Genomic DNA, 16,658 nt, shown 5'->3' with positions numbered 1-16,658 from the left:
AGCACGTCTTTCGGGACTTGTGGGAGGAAACCTCGGAGAAAACCCACGCAGACACGGGGAGAACGTGCAGACTCCGCACAGACAGTGTCCCAAGCCGGGAATCGAACCCGGGACCCTGGCGCTGTGAAGCAACAGCGCTAATCACTGTGCCACCATCCCGCCCATCTTTCCACCCATGCCGTTGGTACAGATCTGGACCGTGACTGTTCAGCCTTCCCCCATTCAGCAACTTCCTTATTGCCGGTCTGTTCTCCAATCGCGTCTCCTATCGTTATCGCTCACCCAATCTTCTTCCTGCCGCCCCCGCCCCCCGCCGAACTGCTGAGCCAGTCGTAGTGCCCTGGACTTCGCTCGAGCACCACTTCCCCGATGAACCAGCGGGAGTGTCATTGACTTTGTTGGTACATCTTTGCCCAGTAATTAATTTCCTTCCTCCATCACACCTCCCCGTTCTGGGGAGAAACATGAAGCGACATAAAAAATGTCCCAATCCAAATCAGCAAACTTCACTTGTGGCGAAGGAAGACTGAACTGAAATACAGTACAAGCAGTAAATGTAGGGAATGTGCCACTGGTCAATCAGGAACTGACCGAAAGGCAGTTAATATTTCAAGTCGGATCCTGGAGGTTATGGAAGGCAGGGTAAAGTCCTTTTTGATGAGAGGTCTCACCCAACAGGGCAACCTACTCAGCCTCTTTCAAACAACCTGCTTGCACAGTCCTATCTTTTGCACCATTGCTGGCACCTGACCTACAATGTAGTTAAACACACACAGACACCAGCAACCTGTTCCCTGTTTCGTCTTGAGCCACCCATCTCCACAAATCATTCCACTGCCCTCCCACCAAATCTGGAACTGGTACAGTGACAGCCAATGAACTGCATGCAGAGCCACACAAGCATGCAAAGTACTGAGAGTGTCTGGCCACACTCTCTGTGCAGACAGCGGACATAGAATATAGAGAAATACAGCACAGAACAGGCCCTTCAGCCCACGATGTTGTGTCGAACTTTTGTCCTAGGTTAATCATAGAATTTTGGACACTAAGGGCAATTTATCATGGCCAATGCACCCAACCTGCACATCTTTGGACTGTGGGAGGAAACCGGAGCACCCGGAGGAAACCCACGCACACACGGGGAGGATGTGCAGACTCCACACAGACAGTGACCCAAGCCGGAATCGAACCTGGGACCCTGGAGCTGTGAAGCAATTGTGCTACCCACCGTGCTACCGTGCTGCCCTTAAGAACAAATTAATCTACACTCTATTATTCTACCATAATCCATGTACCTATCCAATAGCCGCTTGAAGGTCCCTAACGTTTCCAACTCAACTACTTCCACAGGCAGTGCATTCCATGCCCCCACTACTCTCTGGGTAAAGAAGCTACCTCTGACATCCCCTCTATATCTTCCACCATTCACCTTAAATTTATGTCCCCTTGTAATGGTTTGTTCTACCCGGGGAAAAAGTATCTGACTGTCTACTCTATCTATTCCCCTGATCATCTTATAAACCTCTATCAAGTCGCCCCTCATCCTTCTCGGTTCTAATAAGAAAAGGCCTAACACCCTCAACCTTTCCTCGTAAGACCTACTCTCCATTCCAGGCAACATCCTGGTAAATCTCCTTTGCACCTTTTCCAAAGATTCCACATCCTTCCTAAAATGAGGTGACCAGAACTGCACACAGTACTCCAAATGTGGCCTTACCAAGGTTTTGTACAGCTGCATCATCACCTCACGGCTCTTAAATTCAATCCCTCTGCTAACGAATGCTAGCACACCATAGGCCAGGGGTGGGCAAATTTTTCCGTGCAAGGGCCACATTCAGAAATTCACAATTTTAAAGGGCCGCATAGTATATTAATTAATAGTCCCGGTTGTAACCAATTAGCATGGGGCATATACCTCAGCGCTTCCCCCGGCGGCATCCTGCCTTTAGCCCTCTTTTTGTCTACTTTTCAAAAATGGTGCTTCACCCGGTTATGATTCTGGGCGCCTCATATAGAACATAGAACAGTACAGCACAGAACAGGCCCTTCAGCCCTCGATGTTGTGCCGAGCAATGATCACCCTACTCAAGTCAACGTATCCACCTATACCAGTAACCCAACAGCCCCCCTCCCCCATTAACCTTATAAAAAAAATATATAAAAAATTTACAAAAAAATTGGTGGGCCGCATAAAGACCTTTGGTGGGCCGCATGCAGCCCGCGGGCCGTAGTTTGCCCACCCCTGCCACAGGCCTTCTTCACAGCTCTATCCACTTGAGTGGCAACCTTCAAAGATCTATGAACATAGACCCCAAGATCTCTCTGCTCCTCCACATTGCCAAGAACCCTACCGTTAACCCTGTATTCCGCATTCATATTTGTCCTTCCAAAATGGACATCCTCACACTTGTCAGGGTTAGACTCCATCTGCCACTTCTCAGCCCAGCTCTGCATCCTATCTATGTCTCTTTGCAGCCGACAACACCCCTCCTCACTATCCACAACGCCACCAATCTACGTATCATCTGTAAATTTACTGACCCACCCTTCAACTCCCTCATCCAAGTCATTACTGAAAATCACAAACAGCAGAGGACCCAGAACTGATCCCTGTGGTACACCACTGGTAACTGGGCTCCAGGCTGAATATTTGCCATCCACCACCACTCTCTGACTTCTATCGGTTAGCCACTTCGTTATCCACTGGCCAAATTTCCCACTATCCCATGCCTCCTTACTTTCTGCATAAGCCTACCATGGGGAACCTTATCAAATGCCATACTAAAATCCATGTACACTACATCCACTGCTTTACCTTCATCCACATGCTTGGTCACCTCCTCAAATAAGTCAATAAGACTTGTAAGGCAAGTCCTACCCCTCACAAATCCGTGCTGACTATCCCTAATCAGGCAGTGTCTTTCTAGATGCTCAGAAATCCTATCCCTCAGTACCCTTTCCATTACTTTGCCTATCACCAAAGTAAGACTAACTGGTCTGTAATTCCCAGGGTTATCCCTATTCCCTTTTTTGAACAGGGGCACAACATTCGCCACTCTTCAATCCCCTGGTACCACCCCTGTTGACAGTGAGGACGAAAAGATCATTGCCAACGGCTCTGCAATTTCATTTCTTGCTTCCCATAGAATCCTTGGATATATTCCGTCAGGCCCGGGAGGCTTGTCTATCCTCAAGTTTTTCAAAATGCCCAACACATCTTCCTTCCTAACAAGTATCTCCTCGAGCTTACCAGTCTGTTTCACACTGTCCTCTCCAACAATATGGCCCCTCTCATTCGTAAATACTGAAGAAAAGTACTCGTTCAAGACCTCTCCTATCTCTTCAGACTCAATACACAATCTCCCGCTACTGTCCTTGATCGGACCTACCCTCGCTCTAGTCATTCTCATATTTCTCACGTATGTGTAAAAGGCCTTGGGGTTTTCCTTGATCCTACCCGCCAAAGATTTTTCATGCCCTCTCTTAATCCCTTTCTTCAGTTCCCTCCTGGCTATCTTGTATTCCTCCAGCACCCTGTCTGAACCTTGTTTCCTCAGCCTTACGCAAGTCTCCTTCTTCCTCTTAACAAGACATTCAACCTCTCTTGTCAACCATGGTTCCCTCACTCGACCATCTCTTCCCTGCCTGACAGGGACATACATATCAAAGACACGCAGTACCTGTTCCTTGAACAAGTTCCACATTTCACTTGTGTCCTTTCCTGACAGCCTATGTTCCCAACTGATGTACTTCAATTCTTGTCTGACAGCATTGTATTTACCCTTCCCCCAATTTTAAACCTTGCCCTGTGTAGCCACCGAAGTTGGCCATTCCCTCAATACAAACTGGAGGAACGCAAAGCTTGCAGGGTAAAATGGACAAAGTTTGCAGCACAAGCAGGCTGCACCAAGCCAATGTGGATTCTGTCTGCTAGGAGAGCAGACAGCACCGAAACGAACATTCCGCATGCTAATGAGGCAATCTCCGGGACAGTTAGCATAGTAATGCAATGATCCCAGGGACAATGGACACAAATAGGGAAGTGATTGCAACATTGTATAGGAAGCCAGACACCCAGGCACCAGCAGGGTTCGAAGACAAAGCACCTGAAGGCCCGCCCAGTAGCCGAGGGACAGTCTCAGTATTGGGGGGGATTCAAACAAATCGATTGGGAAGAGGCCCAAACGATCCCCAGCAGATAGAGGATCCGCCCAAAAGGGCGCAAAGCCCTGGGACCTATAAAAGACAGGTCCCAAACTCAGTTCGTTCTTCTTGACCAGCCCTCCTCTCTTGACCAGCCCTCTCGACCACCCTTTACCGAAGAAGACCTTGACCGAGAGAAAGGAGGTTCGGACAGCAGCCGCCAGCAAGTGTCTCACAACGATCGCTACCAGAGATAGACACTCCTGACCCCTTTTAACCCGTACCAACCTGAAGTCTGCGGACCCAGTGCAGAGCAAGAGGCCATTGTCCCCCTGATCCGGCAGTTCCTTATTCAGATAAGTATTGGTCTGTTTAGTGGTAGGAATAGTTTAGTCATCTTAGCGTGTGCATGAGTAGTTTATAATTGTACTATAATCAACTCATTTGTTTGAACTTATTAATTGGTGTATGGTTTTATTGCTTTGAACTTGACCTTGAAACTTGTGGCGGTATCTTAACGATACCTGGCACACCTATCCCTCTCCATTACTAAAGCGAATCACAGAATTGTGATCACTACCTCCAAAATGCTCCCCCACTAACAAATCTCTCACTTGCCCTGGTTCATTACCAAGTACCAAATCCAATATGGCCTCCCCTCTGGTCAGACAATCTACATACTGTGTTAGAAAAGCTTCCTGGATACACTGCACAAACACCACCCCATCCAAACTATTTGATCTAAAGAGTTTCCACTCAATATTTGGGAAGTTGAAGTCACCCATGACTACTACCCTGTGACTTCTGCACCTTTCCAAAATCTGTTTCCCAATCTGTTCCTCCACATCTCTGCTGCTATTTGGGGGCCTATAGAAAACTCCCAACAAAGTGACTGCTCCTTTCCTATTTCTGACTTCAACCCATACTACCTCAGTAGGCAGATCCTCCTCGAACTGCCTTTCTGCAGCTGTTATACTATCTCTAATTAACAATGCCACCCCCCCCCCCCCCACCTACCTCTTTTACCATCCTCCCTAATCTTGTTGAAACATCTATAACCAGGGACCTCCAACAACCGTTTCTGCCCCTCTTCTATCCAAGTTTCCGTGATGGCCACCACATCGAAGTCCCAAGTACCGATCCATGCCTTAAGTTCACCCACCTTATTCCTGATGCTTCTTGCGTTGAAGTATATACACTTCAACCCATCTCCTTGGATGGGGGAAAATCGAAAACCGCGGTCGCATAAGTAAGATAGTCACGAAGCCCAACCATCTTCAGCTGCTTCATCACTGGCTTTCCTTCCATCATAAGGTCAGATGTGGAGATGTTCACTCAGCATCAACGCTCAGCGACCCGTCGGACACTGAAGTAGTCCAAGTCCAAATGCTGCAGGACCTGGGCAATAGCCAGGCTTGGGCATTGTCTTGGTCACAAGTGCCAGACAATGGAACACAAGTTCCCGACAATGACCATCTCCAAAACAGAGAATCTAACCTTTTCCCCTTGACATTCAATTACATTTTTCTAATGCGCTCATTGGATGTGGGCGTCGCTGGCTGGGCCAGCATTTGTTGCCAATCACTAATTGCCCTTGAACAGAGTGATGTAATAGGCCATTTCAGAGGGCATCGCTGAATCCCCTATCAACATCTTGGGGGGGGGGGGGGGGGGGGGTTACCACTAACCAGAAACTGAACTGGAAATGCCATACAAATACTACAAGGGCAGATCAGAGGCTGGGAGTTCTGTGGAAAGTAACTCATCTCCTGACACCCCAAAACCAAGTCAGGAGTGTGATGGAATACTCTCCACTTGCCTGGGGGAGTGCAGCTCCAGCAACACTCAAGAAGTTTGACACCATCCAGCATAAAGCAGCCACGCTAGATTGGTACCCAAATAGGCCCTCCAACACAGCCGTATGTGCCATCTAAAGATGCAGTGCAGTAACTCACCAAGGTTCCTTAGACAGCACCTTCCAAACCCACAACCTCTCCCACCTAGAAGGACAAGGGCAGCAGATACCTGGAACTCCATCACCAGGAGGTTCCCCTCCAAGTCACTCACCGTCCTGACTGGGAAATATATCAACGTTCCTTTACTGTCATTGGGTCAACATCCTGGAACTCCCTCCCTAACAGCACTGTGGGAGTACCTACAACACACGGACTGCAGCGGCTCAAGAAGGCAGCTCACCACCACCTTCTCAAGGGGCAATTAGGGAGGGGCAATAAATGCTGGGCCCTGCCAATGGAGCCACATCACTTTGAACAAATAATAAAAATATACATATAATAAATCCAGAATGGAATTCAGACGAAACTCAACCTAGAGAGGGACGGAATCCAAATTCACGTTTGAAAAGAGACGGACAAGTTGCAGAGGCTGGGCTCTGGTAATGAAGAAGTTCAAAAACTACGAGGGAATGGTTACTGCATCGGGGCGAGCAGTGGTAATGCAGACCATCCGGGTTACAAGCGATGGGTGAGCTGCCCAGGATACAATTTTGGAAAAGTTGGAAGTTTATAGATGATTTATTGCACGTTACAGAAATCAGAGACTTCGTTTAAATAGACGGGAATGTGTTTATTTTTAAAGAAGTGAGCCAACTGATTCTGAAAATGAAAGATTTGACAGCTGTACTACACAACAAATGACTAATAAATAGTCCATTGCTAGTAGAGAACTTGGAATACTGTTGCATAGAGAAACATGTTGTCAAAGCTTTTTGTCTTGCACTCATCAGGACAAACGCAAGAATACCAAATTTCAAACAATGACAACAATACATAGTGCAGGAGGAAAGAGTGCTGATTGGTTCGCAAGTCGACTCAGATTGGCTGAGGCATTGGCAAAGAGGAAGGGAAATTCAAAATATCGCACACGGGTTGAACACATTCCCCTTGTTTGCAGAGACCCCATTGCTGCATATGGATATACACCGCTTCTAGTGAGTGAAAATCAGTCGCTCATGAGTGCAACTGATTGCCTCAAATTGGTTGTAGATGTGCCTATTAGCACACTGAGGATTGTTCAGCAAAGGCTGCCCAATCACAAAAAACACATCAAACAGGACACGTTCAGGTTTGCTTTTTGCAAATGCAGCCGTGAGCCATTTTTGCGAATTATCTAGGAGGTTGGGGAGCCTAGAGTGCTTCGCCACTTTCTCCGTGGCGATAGCTCAGCCAATCAGCACCCTCTTTTCCCGTATTATAAATTGCGGCGATTCTTCGAGCTTTGGCATTCTTGCGTTTTTCCTGATGAGATGACTGGAGTGGGTCGGATCTCAAACAACGATGAGTCAGAGTACAGGCGGGAGATAGAGAACTTAGTGGCATGGTGTAACGAAAACAATCTCTCCCTCAATGTCAGCAAAGCTAAGGAGCTGGTCATTGACTTCAGGTAGCGGGAAATTTGGGAGACATTTAAAATTCAGCAGAGGGGGACAAAGGGTTTAATAGAAAATGAGTAAGCTTGCAGAAAGCATAAAAACGGACTGCAAAAGCTTCTATACATATGTGAATAGAAAAAGACTGGTGAAGCCAAATGTAGGTCCCTTACAGTTAGACTCAGGTGAATTCATAATGGGCAACAAAGGGATGGCAGACCAGTTGAACAAATACTTTGGATCTGTCTTCACTGAGTACGACAAACAACCTTCCAGAAATACTAGGGGACAGAGAGTCTAGCATGAAGGAGGAACGGAAGGAAATCCTTATTAGTCAGGAAATTGTATTGGGGAAATTAATGGGATTAAACCCCTATAAGTCCCCAGGGCCTGATGCTCTGCATTTTAGGGTACTTAAGGAAGTGGCCCGAGAAATTATGGACCTATTGATGATCATTTTCCAGCATTCTATAGACTCTGGAAGAGTTCCAATGGATTGGAGGGTAGCTAATGTAACCCCACTTTTTAAAAAAGGGGGAGAGAGAAAACGGGGAATTATAGACCGGTTAGCCTGACATCGATGGTGGGGAAAATGCTGGAGTCAATTATTAAGGATGAAATAGCTGAGCATTGGGAAAGTGGGGACAGGATTGGTCCAAGTCAGCATGATTCACTTTATCAGATCCTTTATCTAAACCTGTCTCCTATTTTCCAAGGTCTACTACCCTTTAGGAAAAGAAGAAGTGCAATGAGTGACATGGTGGAACAGTCACTGAAGGTTGGCATGCAGGTATAGCAGGCGATGAGGAAAGCTAATGGCATGCTGGCCTGCAGAGTGAGAGGATTTGAGTGTAGGAGTAGGGATGTCTTGCTGCAGTTACACAGGGCCTTGGTGAGGCCACACCTTGAGTATTCTGTGCAGTTTTGGTCTCCTTGTTTGAGGAAGGACTTTCTTGCGATTGAGTGCGTCCAGCGAAGGTTTACCAGACTAATTCCCGGAATGGCAGGACTGACATATGAAGGAAGATTGAATCGACTGGGCTTGTACTCACTGGAGTTTAGAAGAAATGAAAAAATGAAAATCGCTTATTGTCACGAGTAGGCTTCAATGAAGTTACTGTGAAAAGCCCCTAGTCGCCACATTCCGGCGCCTGTTCGGGGAGGCTGTTACGGGAATCGAACCGTGCTGCTGGCTTGCCTTGGTCTGCTTTCAAAGCCAGCGATTAGCCCTGTGAGCTAAACAGCCCCTGTTGAGCCCCAGAATGAGAGGGGATCTCATAGAAACATATAAAATCCCGATGGGACTGGACAGTCTAGATGTGGGCAGAATGTTCCCCATGTAATAATAACAATCTTTATTATCACAATTAGGCTTACATTAACACTGCAATGAAGTTATTGTGAAAAGCCCCTAGTCGCCACATTCCGGCGCATGTTCGGGTACACAGAGGGAGAATTCAGAATGTCCAAATTACCTACCAGCACGTCTTTCGGGATTTGTGGGAGGAAATCCACGCAGACACGGGGAGAACGTACAGACAGTGACCCTAGCCGGGAATCAAACCTTGGACCCTGGCGCTGTGAAGCAACAGTACTAACCACTGTGGTACCGTGGAGCGGTGGAATTCAGAACTAGAGGTCACAGCCTAAGAATAAGGGTAAGCCATTCAGGACTGAGATTAGGAAGAACTTCTTCTCTCACAGTTATGAACTTGTGGAACTTGTGAACCGCAGGAAACTGTTGGGGCCAGTTTGCTGGATATATCCAAGAGAGAGCTGGGCGTTACCTTTGCAGCTAAAGGGATCAAGGGGTATGGAGAGAAAGCGGAAGTGGGATACTGAATTTGCATGATCACATTGAATGGTGGTGCAGGCTCGAAGGGCCGAATGGCCTACTCTGCACCTATTTTCTATGTTTCTATGTATTGTACACTTCCCTGTCTGCATCAATGGTGCCGAGGTGCAGATGGTTGACAGTTTCAAATTCTTAGGTGTGCACATCACCAACAGTCTGTCCCGGTCCACCCATGTCAACGCCACAATCAAGAAAGCACAACAGCAAACTCAGGAAACTAAGGAAATTTGGCATGTCCACATTGACTCTTACCAATTTTTACAGATGCACCATCCGATCTGGCTGCATCACAGCCTGGTATGACAACTGCTCGGCCCAAGACCGTAACTAACTGCAGAGAGCCATGAACACAGCCCAGTCCATGCAGCGAATCCACCTCCCATCCATTGACTCCATCAACACCTCCCGCTGCCTGGGGAAAGCGGGCAGCATAATCAAAGACCCCTCCCACCTGGGTTACTCACTCTTCCAACCTCTTCCATCGGGCAGATGTAAAAGTCTGAGAACACGCACAAACAGATTCAAAAACAGCTTCTTCCCCGTTGTTACCAGACTCCTGAATGACCCTCTTACGGACTGAACTGATCTCTTCATACATCTTCTTTACTGAGTAGCACAACACACTCCAGATGCTTCACCCGATGTTTGCGTCTATGTATTTACAATGTGTATTTATCGAATGTTCTATGTTTTTCATGTATGGCACAATCTGTCTGGACTGTACGCAGAACGTGTACCTCGGTACACGTGGCAATAAATCTAATTTTTAAAACATAAACTTAAAGTGCACAATTCTATTTTTTCCAATTAAGGGGCAATTTAGCGGGGCCAATCCGCCAACCCTGCACATCACTGGGTTGTGGGGGTGAGACCCACGCAGACATGGGGAGAATGTGCAAAACTCCACACGGACGGCAACCCGGGGCCGGCGCCGTGAGGCGTGTTGATCCAAATCTGTGTGCAGGTGCAAAAAGAAAACCTTTGCCCCGCTCTTTGGCAACATTCGAGCCGCCAATGACGCGCAGCCCGGACGGTGCACCCGTTCACCCAGGCATCGATCGTGGGTCGACAGCGGCGCAGTCCCAACAGGCAGCTTGAGGTGGGCCTCGCTGGAGGTTGGTGGCAGATTCACGGCGGCAAAAGCGGGGCCCCAGGAGGCCACGTCACAGCGTCACAAGGTGGTCGGGACCCGCAACTGCAGCGTGACTGTTGACATAGGGAAATTGAATGGGGAGTTCTGAGAATGGAGGAAAGGGGGGGTGGAAAGGAGGGGGATAGAAGGAGGGGGGTGGAAAGGGGAGTTTTGGGGGGGGGGGGGGGGGGGTTATTTTCCCCATACACTCACCGAAGACGTAAACCACCCCGAAGGCGCTCCCGGCCCCCAGTAGCCCCGCGAGCCTCAGGACCATTTTCTTGGCGTAGGCCGCGCTCTGCTTGCGTTTGGCCTCCTGCTCGGCGCCCGCCTCGCCGCCCCCGGCGCCCGATCCCCCGTCGCCGCCGTCCTCCCGGGTCCGTTCCCGCTGCCGTAGCTTCTCCTGCAGGATGGCTTGGGCCAGGCCGCCCGCCCCGGCTCCTCCTCCTCCACCGCCGCTCCGCTCGGCCGACAGCCGCCGCGCCACCGGGACCTGCCCGGGCCCGGAGCCCCGCCATATCCTCCCACCGCCGCACAGGCCGAGGGCCCAGCGGCCGCCCGCGCGGCCCAGCGACGCCGCCATCTTGCTGCCGCTCAACCCAACCCGCCGCTGATCGACGTGGCGGGCGGCCAATCGGCAAGCGGGGAGCCCGAGGTCGGGCCAATCGGAGCCTTGAGAAGATGACGGGACCCGCCCCCTCCAGGGCAGCCAGCAAGCTAGGTTGCTCCCAAGCCCTGACCCTCCCCCGGCACGGGGGCCGCGGAAGGACAAACCAGCCTGAGAGCAGAACGTGAAACTCAATTCAAAACCCCCCCATCACTGGCTGCAAGAGGAGGAACATTAACCAAGGTCATTCGTGTTTTAAATTATAACAAGTCACAAAACGCACTTAAAAAAAGAAATTTAGAGTACCCAATTATTTTTTTCCCAATTAAGGGCCAATTTAGCGTGACCAGTCCACCAACCCTGCACATCAGCACAGTGGTTAGCACTGTTACTTCATAGCCTCAGGGTCCCAGGTTCGATTCCCAACTTGGCCACAGTCTGTGCGGAGTCTGCACGTTCTCCTGCGTGGATTTCCTCCCACTGGTCCCGAAAGACGTGCTGTTAGGTAATTTGGACATTCTGGATTCAGAAGATAATTTGCCTGACTATTCTTTCGGCCATTTAACCTCTCACTGCTTGATCAAGGACGTTAGAAGGAGCCTTACAATTAACATTCGCGGACGAGGGAAAACTCATACTCTCCCCGCCTCTTCCAACACAGACTTTTTTGGCTCACGTGAAGTATGACTCGTTAAACACATCCTCTTGTTCAAATTCCTCCATGGTCTCATCCCTTTCTCCAATCTTCCCCCTACCAAACTGTTCGAGTAAGCTTCTTTGTCCAAATCTGACCTCTTCTACATCTCCCCAAACACCCAGTCGACTGTGATGTGGAGATGCCGGCGTTGGACTGGGGTGGGCACAGGAAGAAATCTTACATCACTAGCTTTCGGAGCGTGAACCAGGTTCACTCACCTAATGAAGGAGCAGTGCTCCGAAAGCTAGTGATTCTAAATAAACCTGTTGGACTTTAACCTGGTGCTGTAAGACTTCTTATTGTACCCAGTCAACTAAATTGTGACTGTGCCCTCAGCTGCCTTGGTCTTAAACATTTTTTCCACCTCCATTGCTTCCTCAAAAGCCTCAGTTTAAAACCTCCCTCTCTGGCCCACTGTTAGTCACCTGTCCAAACGTTGGCATGCCATAAAAGTGCAAGTTATTGTTCAGGCACAAAGAGGGTTATCAGCAGCTGCAGAACTACACCCTGACTGAGAGATGTCGAAAAGGCGAACCCTCCAATTTTACACCCCCTCTGCCTCACGAGCCAACATGAAGCTACAAAAACCTGGTCCCACTCAGCACCTCCCCACAATATAGAATGCAACGGAACGGGGAAACATTTCTGTACTGGGAAGATGGCAGCTTAACGGTAATGTCACTGGACTGATACTCCACAGATCCAGGCTAATGCTCTGGTGGCATGGGTTCAAATCCCACCATGGCAGGAATTTAAATTCACAGTAACAAAATCTGAAATGGTGACCATCGATTGTTTTAAAAATCCGTCTGGTCACTCATGTCCTTCCAGGAAGGAAATCTGCCATCATCACCCGGTCTGGCCTACATGCGACTCCAGATCCACAGTCAATGTGCCCCTTAACGGCCCCTCTGAAATGGAGCAATCTCCAGGGCAATTCGGGATGGGCCTGGCTAGCAATGGCCATACGTCAATCCATTGCATGGTATCAACCTTCAGCAACCAGAGGGTAAAACTGCTCAGTAGATTATTCCATCTCCATTTTAGATTCAAAGAAATTATTTTGCAAATGTTTAATAGGATACCGGATGAGAACCTCAAACAACTTTTCTGTTTGTAAAACTGTGGGAAGGGATACTTCACTCCAGGAGCGATAAGTCTGACCAACAGGTATCTTTTATATTAAAACAAACTTTGATATAAACACAGAATTAACCAGATCATCAATTAAACAGTTCCTAAATAACAGGAAAAATTGAACTTACTATCTACACCTGCTAATTCCAATTAAGCAACCCAATACAGTTCAAATGCCACTCATAAAGTTAACAAAACAGGTTACTTGCTTATCTGTGTAGAGATCTTTGGAGAGATCCTTTCAAGGACACGTCCAGTACACTTCTGCTCAACCTAACAGGATGTCAGAACTGCTGTTCAATGTCAAATCTTGTAACAGACACAAACTACAGACAGACCTGGCTCCTCCAATTAATTACATCACCTGCATCCATGACCTGCTTAGCTAGGGCTGAACACCACTCCCTCAAAAATTATTTAATCTCCAGGGAACCATCCAAAATATAAATGATTACCTCCCTTTTATGACTCTCTAATTACAGCTTTAGTAGACACACTGCCTGTATGTATTTTAAATCAGGGTTTTTAAGAACATTACTGCAATAGAATATAAAATATAATACATAACAATTTCTATATTCAGTACAAGGTACAGTCAGAACTCAGGGGTCCATGTCTCTTGGGAAAATCTGTAATAAAAGGAAAAGCAATCTGATAGCCAAGCTTGTTAACCAGATGCCTTGCAAGTCTGAGTGTGCGTCCAGATTGCGACAGAATCCTCACCCTAGCCTCCTACGGGCTAATTTGGGTTACAAAAAATCAAATCACCTGCCCAGCAGGACTGAGCAGCAGAGACCAGGGAGGACCAAAATGTAATGACTCATTTGCGAGTGGGATTAACCTCCCCAGTAATTCCCACAGCATTCAAGGGCCAGGAAAGGAGGCAGAATTCGGGATTATAGGGCAGCACGGTAGCATAATGGTTATCACAATTGCTTCACAGCTCCAGGATCCCAGGTCCGATTCCCGGCTTGGGTCACTGTCTGTGCGGAGTCTGCACGTTCCCCCCATGTCTGCGTGGGTTTCCTCCGGGTGCTCCGGTTTCCTCCCACAGTCCAAAGACGTGCAGGTTAGGTGGATTAGCCATGATAAATTGCCCTTAGTGTCCAAAATTGCCCTTAGTGTTGGGTGGGGTTACTGGGTTATGGGGGTAGGGTGGAGGTGTGGGCTTGGGTCGGGTGCACTTTCAAAGAGCTGCTGCAGACTCGATGGGCCGCATGGCCTCCTTCTGCACTGTAAAGCCTATGATTCCTTGTCTGTGGTTGCTTTTCCATCGACTCTCTCCTGGAGATCGCGCGCACATGAATGTCAGGCAGGGAAGGGGGCTCAGTCTCAGGATAAAGGGTCAGCCACTCTTCAGACATCTGCTAGTCTTAGAAATGCTCATCTGAAGAGGGCGGAAATGTCAACTGGTTGGGGGCTGCGGTAGCTCATTCACTGATTAGATTGGAGGCAGAGGCCGATAGGGCTTAGGGCACAAAGGGATTCAAAGGAAATGGGTTAGGGGCAGCAAGTGGAGTCAATGTGGAAGTTCAGACATGATCTTAACAAGATGAGAAGGTTCGAGAAGTTGTATCGACTACTCCTGCTCCAAGTTTTTATGTTATGAACAGAACTGTTAATCCCCAAAGGTTTATCAATCAGCCACTACATTATAAAATGTTACATGATCAGAACATGAATCATCAAACTTCCAGAAGGCTTTTGACAAGGTGCCGCATAAACGATTGACCCAGAAGGTGAGATCGCAGGGTGTTGGGGGTAGAATACTAGATTGGATTGAGGAATAACTGACTGACAGAAAGCAGAGGGTCGGGCTAAATGGGTCCTTCTCTGGTTGGCGAACTGCGGCGTGTCGCAGGGGTCAGTCCTCGGACCTCAACTGTTTACAATCTATATAAATGGAACAGAGTGTAACATAGCAAAATTTGCGGATGACCCTAAAATAGATGGGAAAGCACGCAGTGAAGTGGAGAGAACAGATTTTGCAGATTGGGCCGAAATTTGTCAGATGGAATTTAATGTGAATAAGTGAGAGGTTAAATGGCTGAAAGAATAGTCAATGGAAAGCAGATTCAAAATGCCCCTGGGCAGAGGGATCTGGGTTGCTTTGTTCATGAATTGCAGAAAGTTCGTATGCAGGTGAAGCAAGTAATTAAAACGTCAAATGGAATGTTAACGTTTATTGCAAAAGGACTGGAGTACAAAAGTTGTTGCAATTGTATGGGGTGTTGGTGAGACCAGACCTGGAATATTGTGTCCAGTTTTCATCTCCTTATTTGAGGAAGGATGTGGTGGCATTGGAGGCAGTTCAGAGGAGGTTCACCAGATTGATTCCGGGGGTGAAAGGGTTGATGTAAGTTTTCAGACGACACAAAGGTTGGTGGAATTGCGGATAGCGATGAGGACTGTCAGACGATACAGCAGGATTTAGATTGTTCGAGACTTGGGCGGAGAGATGGCAGATGGAGTTTAATCCGGACAAATGTGAGGTAATGCATTTTGGAAGGTCTAATGCAGATAGGGAATATACAGTGAATGGTAGAACCTTCAAGAGTATTGACAGAGAGATCTAGGTGTACAGGTCCACAGGTCACCGAAAGGAGCAACACCGGTGGAGAAGGTAGTCAAGAAGGCATACGGCATGCTTGCCTTCATTGGCTGGGGCATTGAGTATAAGAATTGGAAAGTCATGTTGCAGCTGTATAGAACCTTAGTTAGGCCATACTTGGAGTACAGTGTTCGATTCTGATCGCCACACTACCAGAAGGATGTGGAGGCTTTAGAGAGGGTGCAGAAGAGATTTACCAAGATGTTGCCTGGTATGGAGATTGTTAGCTATGAGGAGCAGTTGTTCTCACTGGAATATGAGGCAAGTTTTTTTTTTACACAGAGGGTAGTGGGTGCCTGGAACTCGCTGAGGAGGAGGTGGTGGAAGCAGGGACGATAGTGACATTGAAGGGGCATCTTGACAAATACATGAATAGGATGGGAGTAGAGGGATACGGACCCCGGAAGTGTAGAAGATTTTAGTTTAGACGGGCAGCATGGTCGGCACGGGCTTGGAGGGCTGAAGGGCCTGTTCCTGTGCTGTAATTTTCTTTGTTCTTGTATGAGGAGAGATTAAACAGTTTGGGCTTATACTCGCTGGAGTTCAGAAGGACGAGGGGGAATCTGATCGAGGTATATAAAATACTAAAAGGGATTGATAAAGTAAACTTAGACTAAATGTTCCCCCTTGAGGCAATCTAGAAAGAGAGGTCACAGATATAGGTTGACAGGCGGTAGATTTAAAACTGAGATGAGGAGGCATTACCTCTCGCAGAGGGTGGTGAATTTGTGGAACTCGCTGCCCCATAGTGCGGTGGAGTCCGAATCATTAACTGGTTTCACGAGGGAGATAGATATATTTCTGATTTTAAAAACGGGTTAAAGGGATATGGGGGAAAGGCGGGGAGGTGGATTTGAAACCAGGAAGAGATCAACCATGATCTTGAAAGGCGGAGCAGGTTCAAAGGGCTGATTTGCGTACTTCTGTTCCTAATTCCTATGTCCCTATGTAATATGCAGGAAGAAAGGCCATTTGAGAGTGGTGCCAAGGCACAGAGCACTGTATCTGAGAAAGTATGGTTAGTTTAAAAAACAAGGGGCGAGGAGAAATATGAAGAGAGCAGCCATGCACACAAGTACAGCACACAA

The 16,658-nt window shown here is 47.9% G+C and overlaps 1 protein-coding gene across 2 annotated transcripts in view; it reads right to left on the bottom strand.

Moving 5' to 3' along the window:
* timm50 (translocase of inner mitochondrial membrane 50 homolog (S. cerevisiae)) overlaps positions 1–11,119 on the bottom strand; it is a 152,206-nt gene extending 141,087 nt beyond the window's left edge. Inside the window, exon 1 of one of the 2 annotated variants that reach the window (XM_038786194.1) lies at positions 10,732–11,119. In XM_038786194.1, coding sequence (XP_038642122.1) covers positions 10,732–11,101 — 370 coding nt within the window. In that variant the 5' untranslated portion in view covers positions 11,102–11,119. The remainder of the gene's footprint in view (positions 1–10,731) is intronic. The other variant, XM_038786195.1, reaches the window with a different exon arrangement.
* Between the last annotated feature and the right edge of the window lie 5,539 nt (positions 11,120–16,658).

Source organism: Scyliorhinus canicula, chromosome 27 (genome assembly GCF_902713615.1).
Source record: "Scyliorhinus canicula chromosome 27, sScyCan1.1, whole genome shotgun sequence".
In the NCBI taxonomy this organism is placed as follows: Eukaryota; Metazoa; Chordata; class Chondrichthyes; order Carcharhiniformes; family Scyliorhinidae; genus Scyliorhinus; species Scyliorhinus canicula.
Note: the sequence above shows the minus strand (reverse complement) of the source record. Positions and strands in the feature narration are given on the sequence as shown.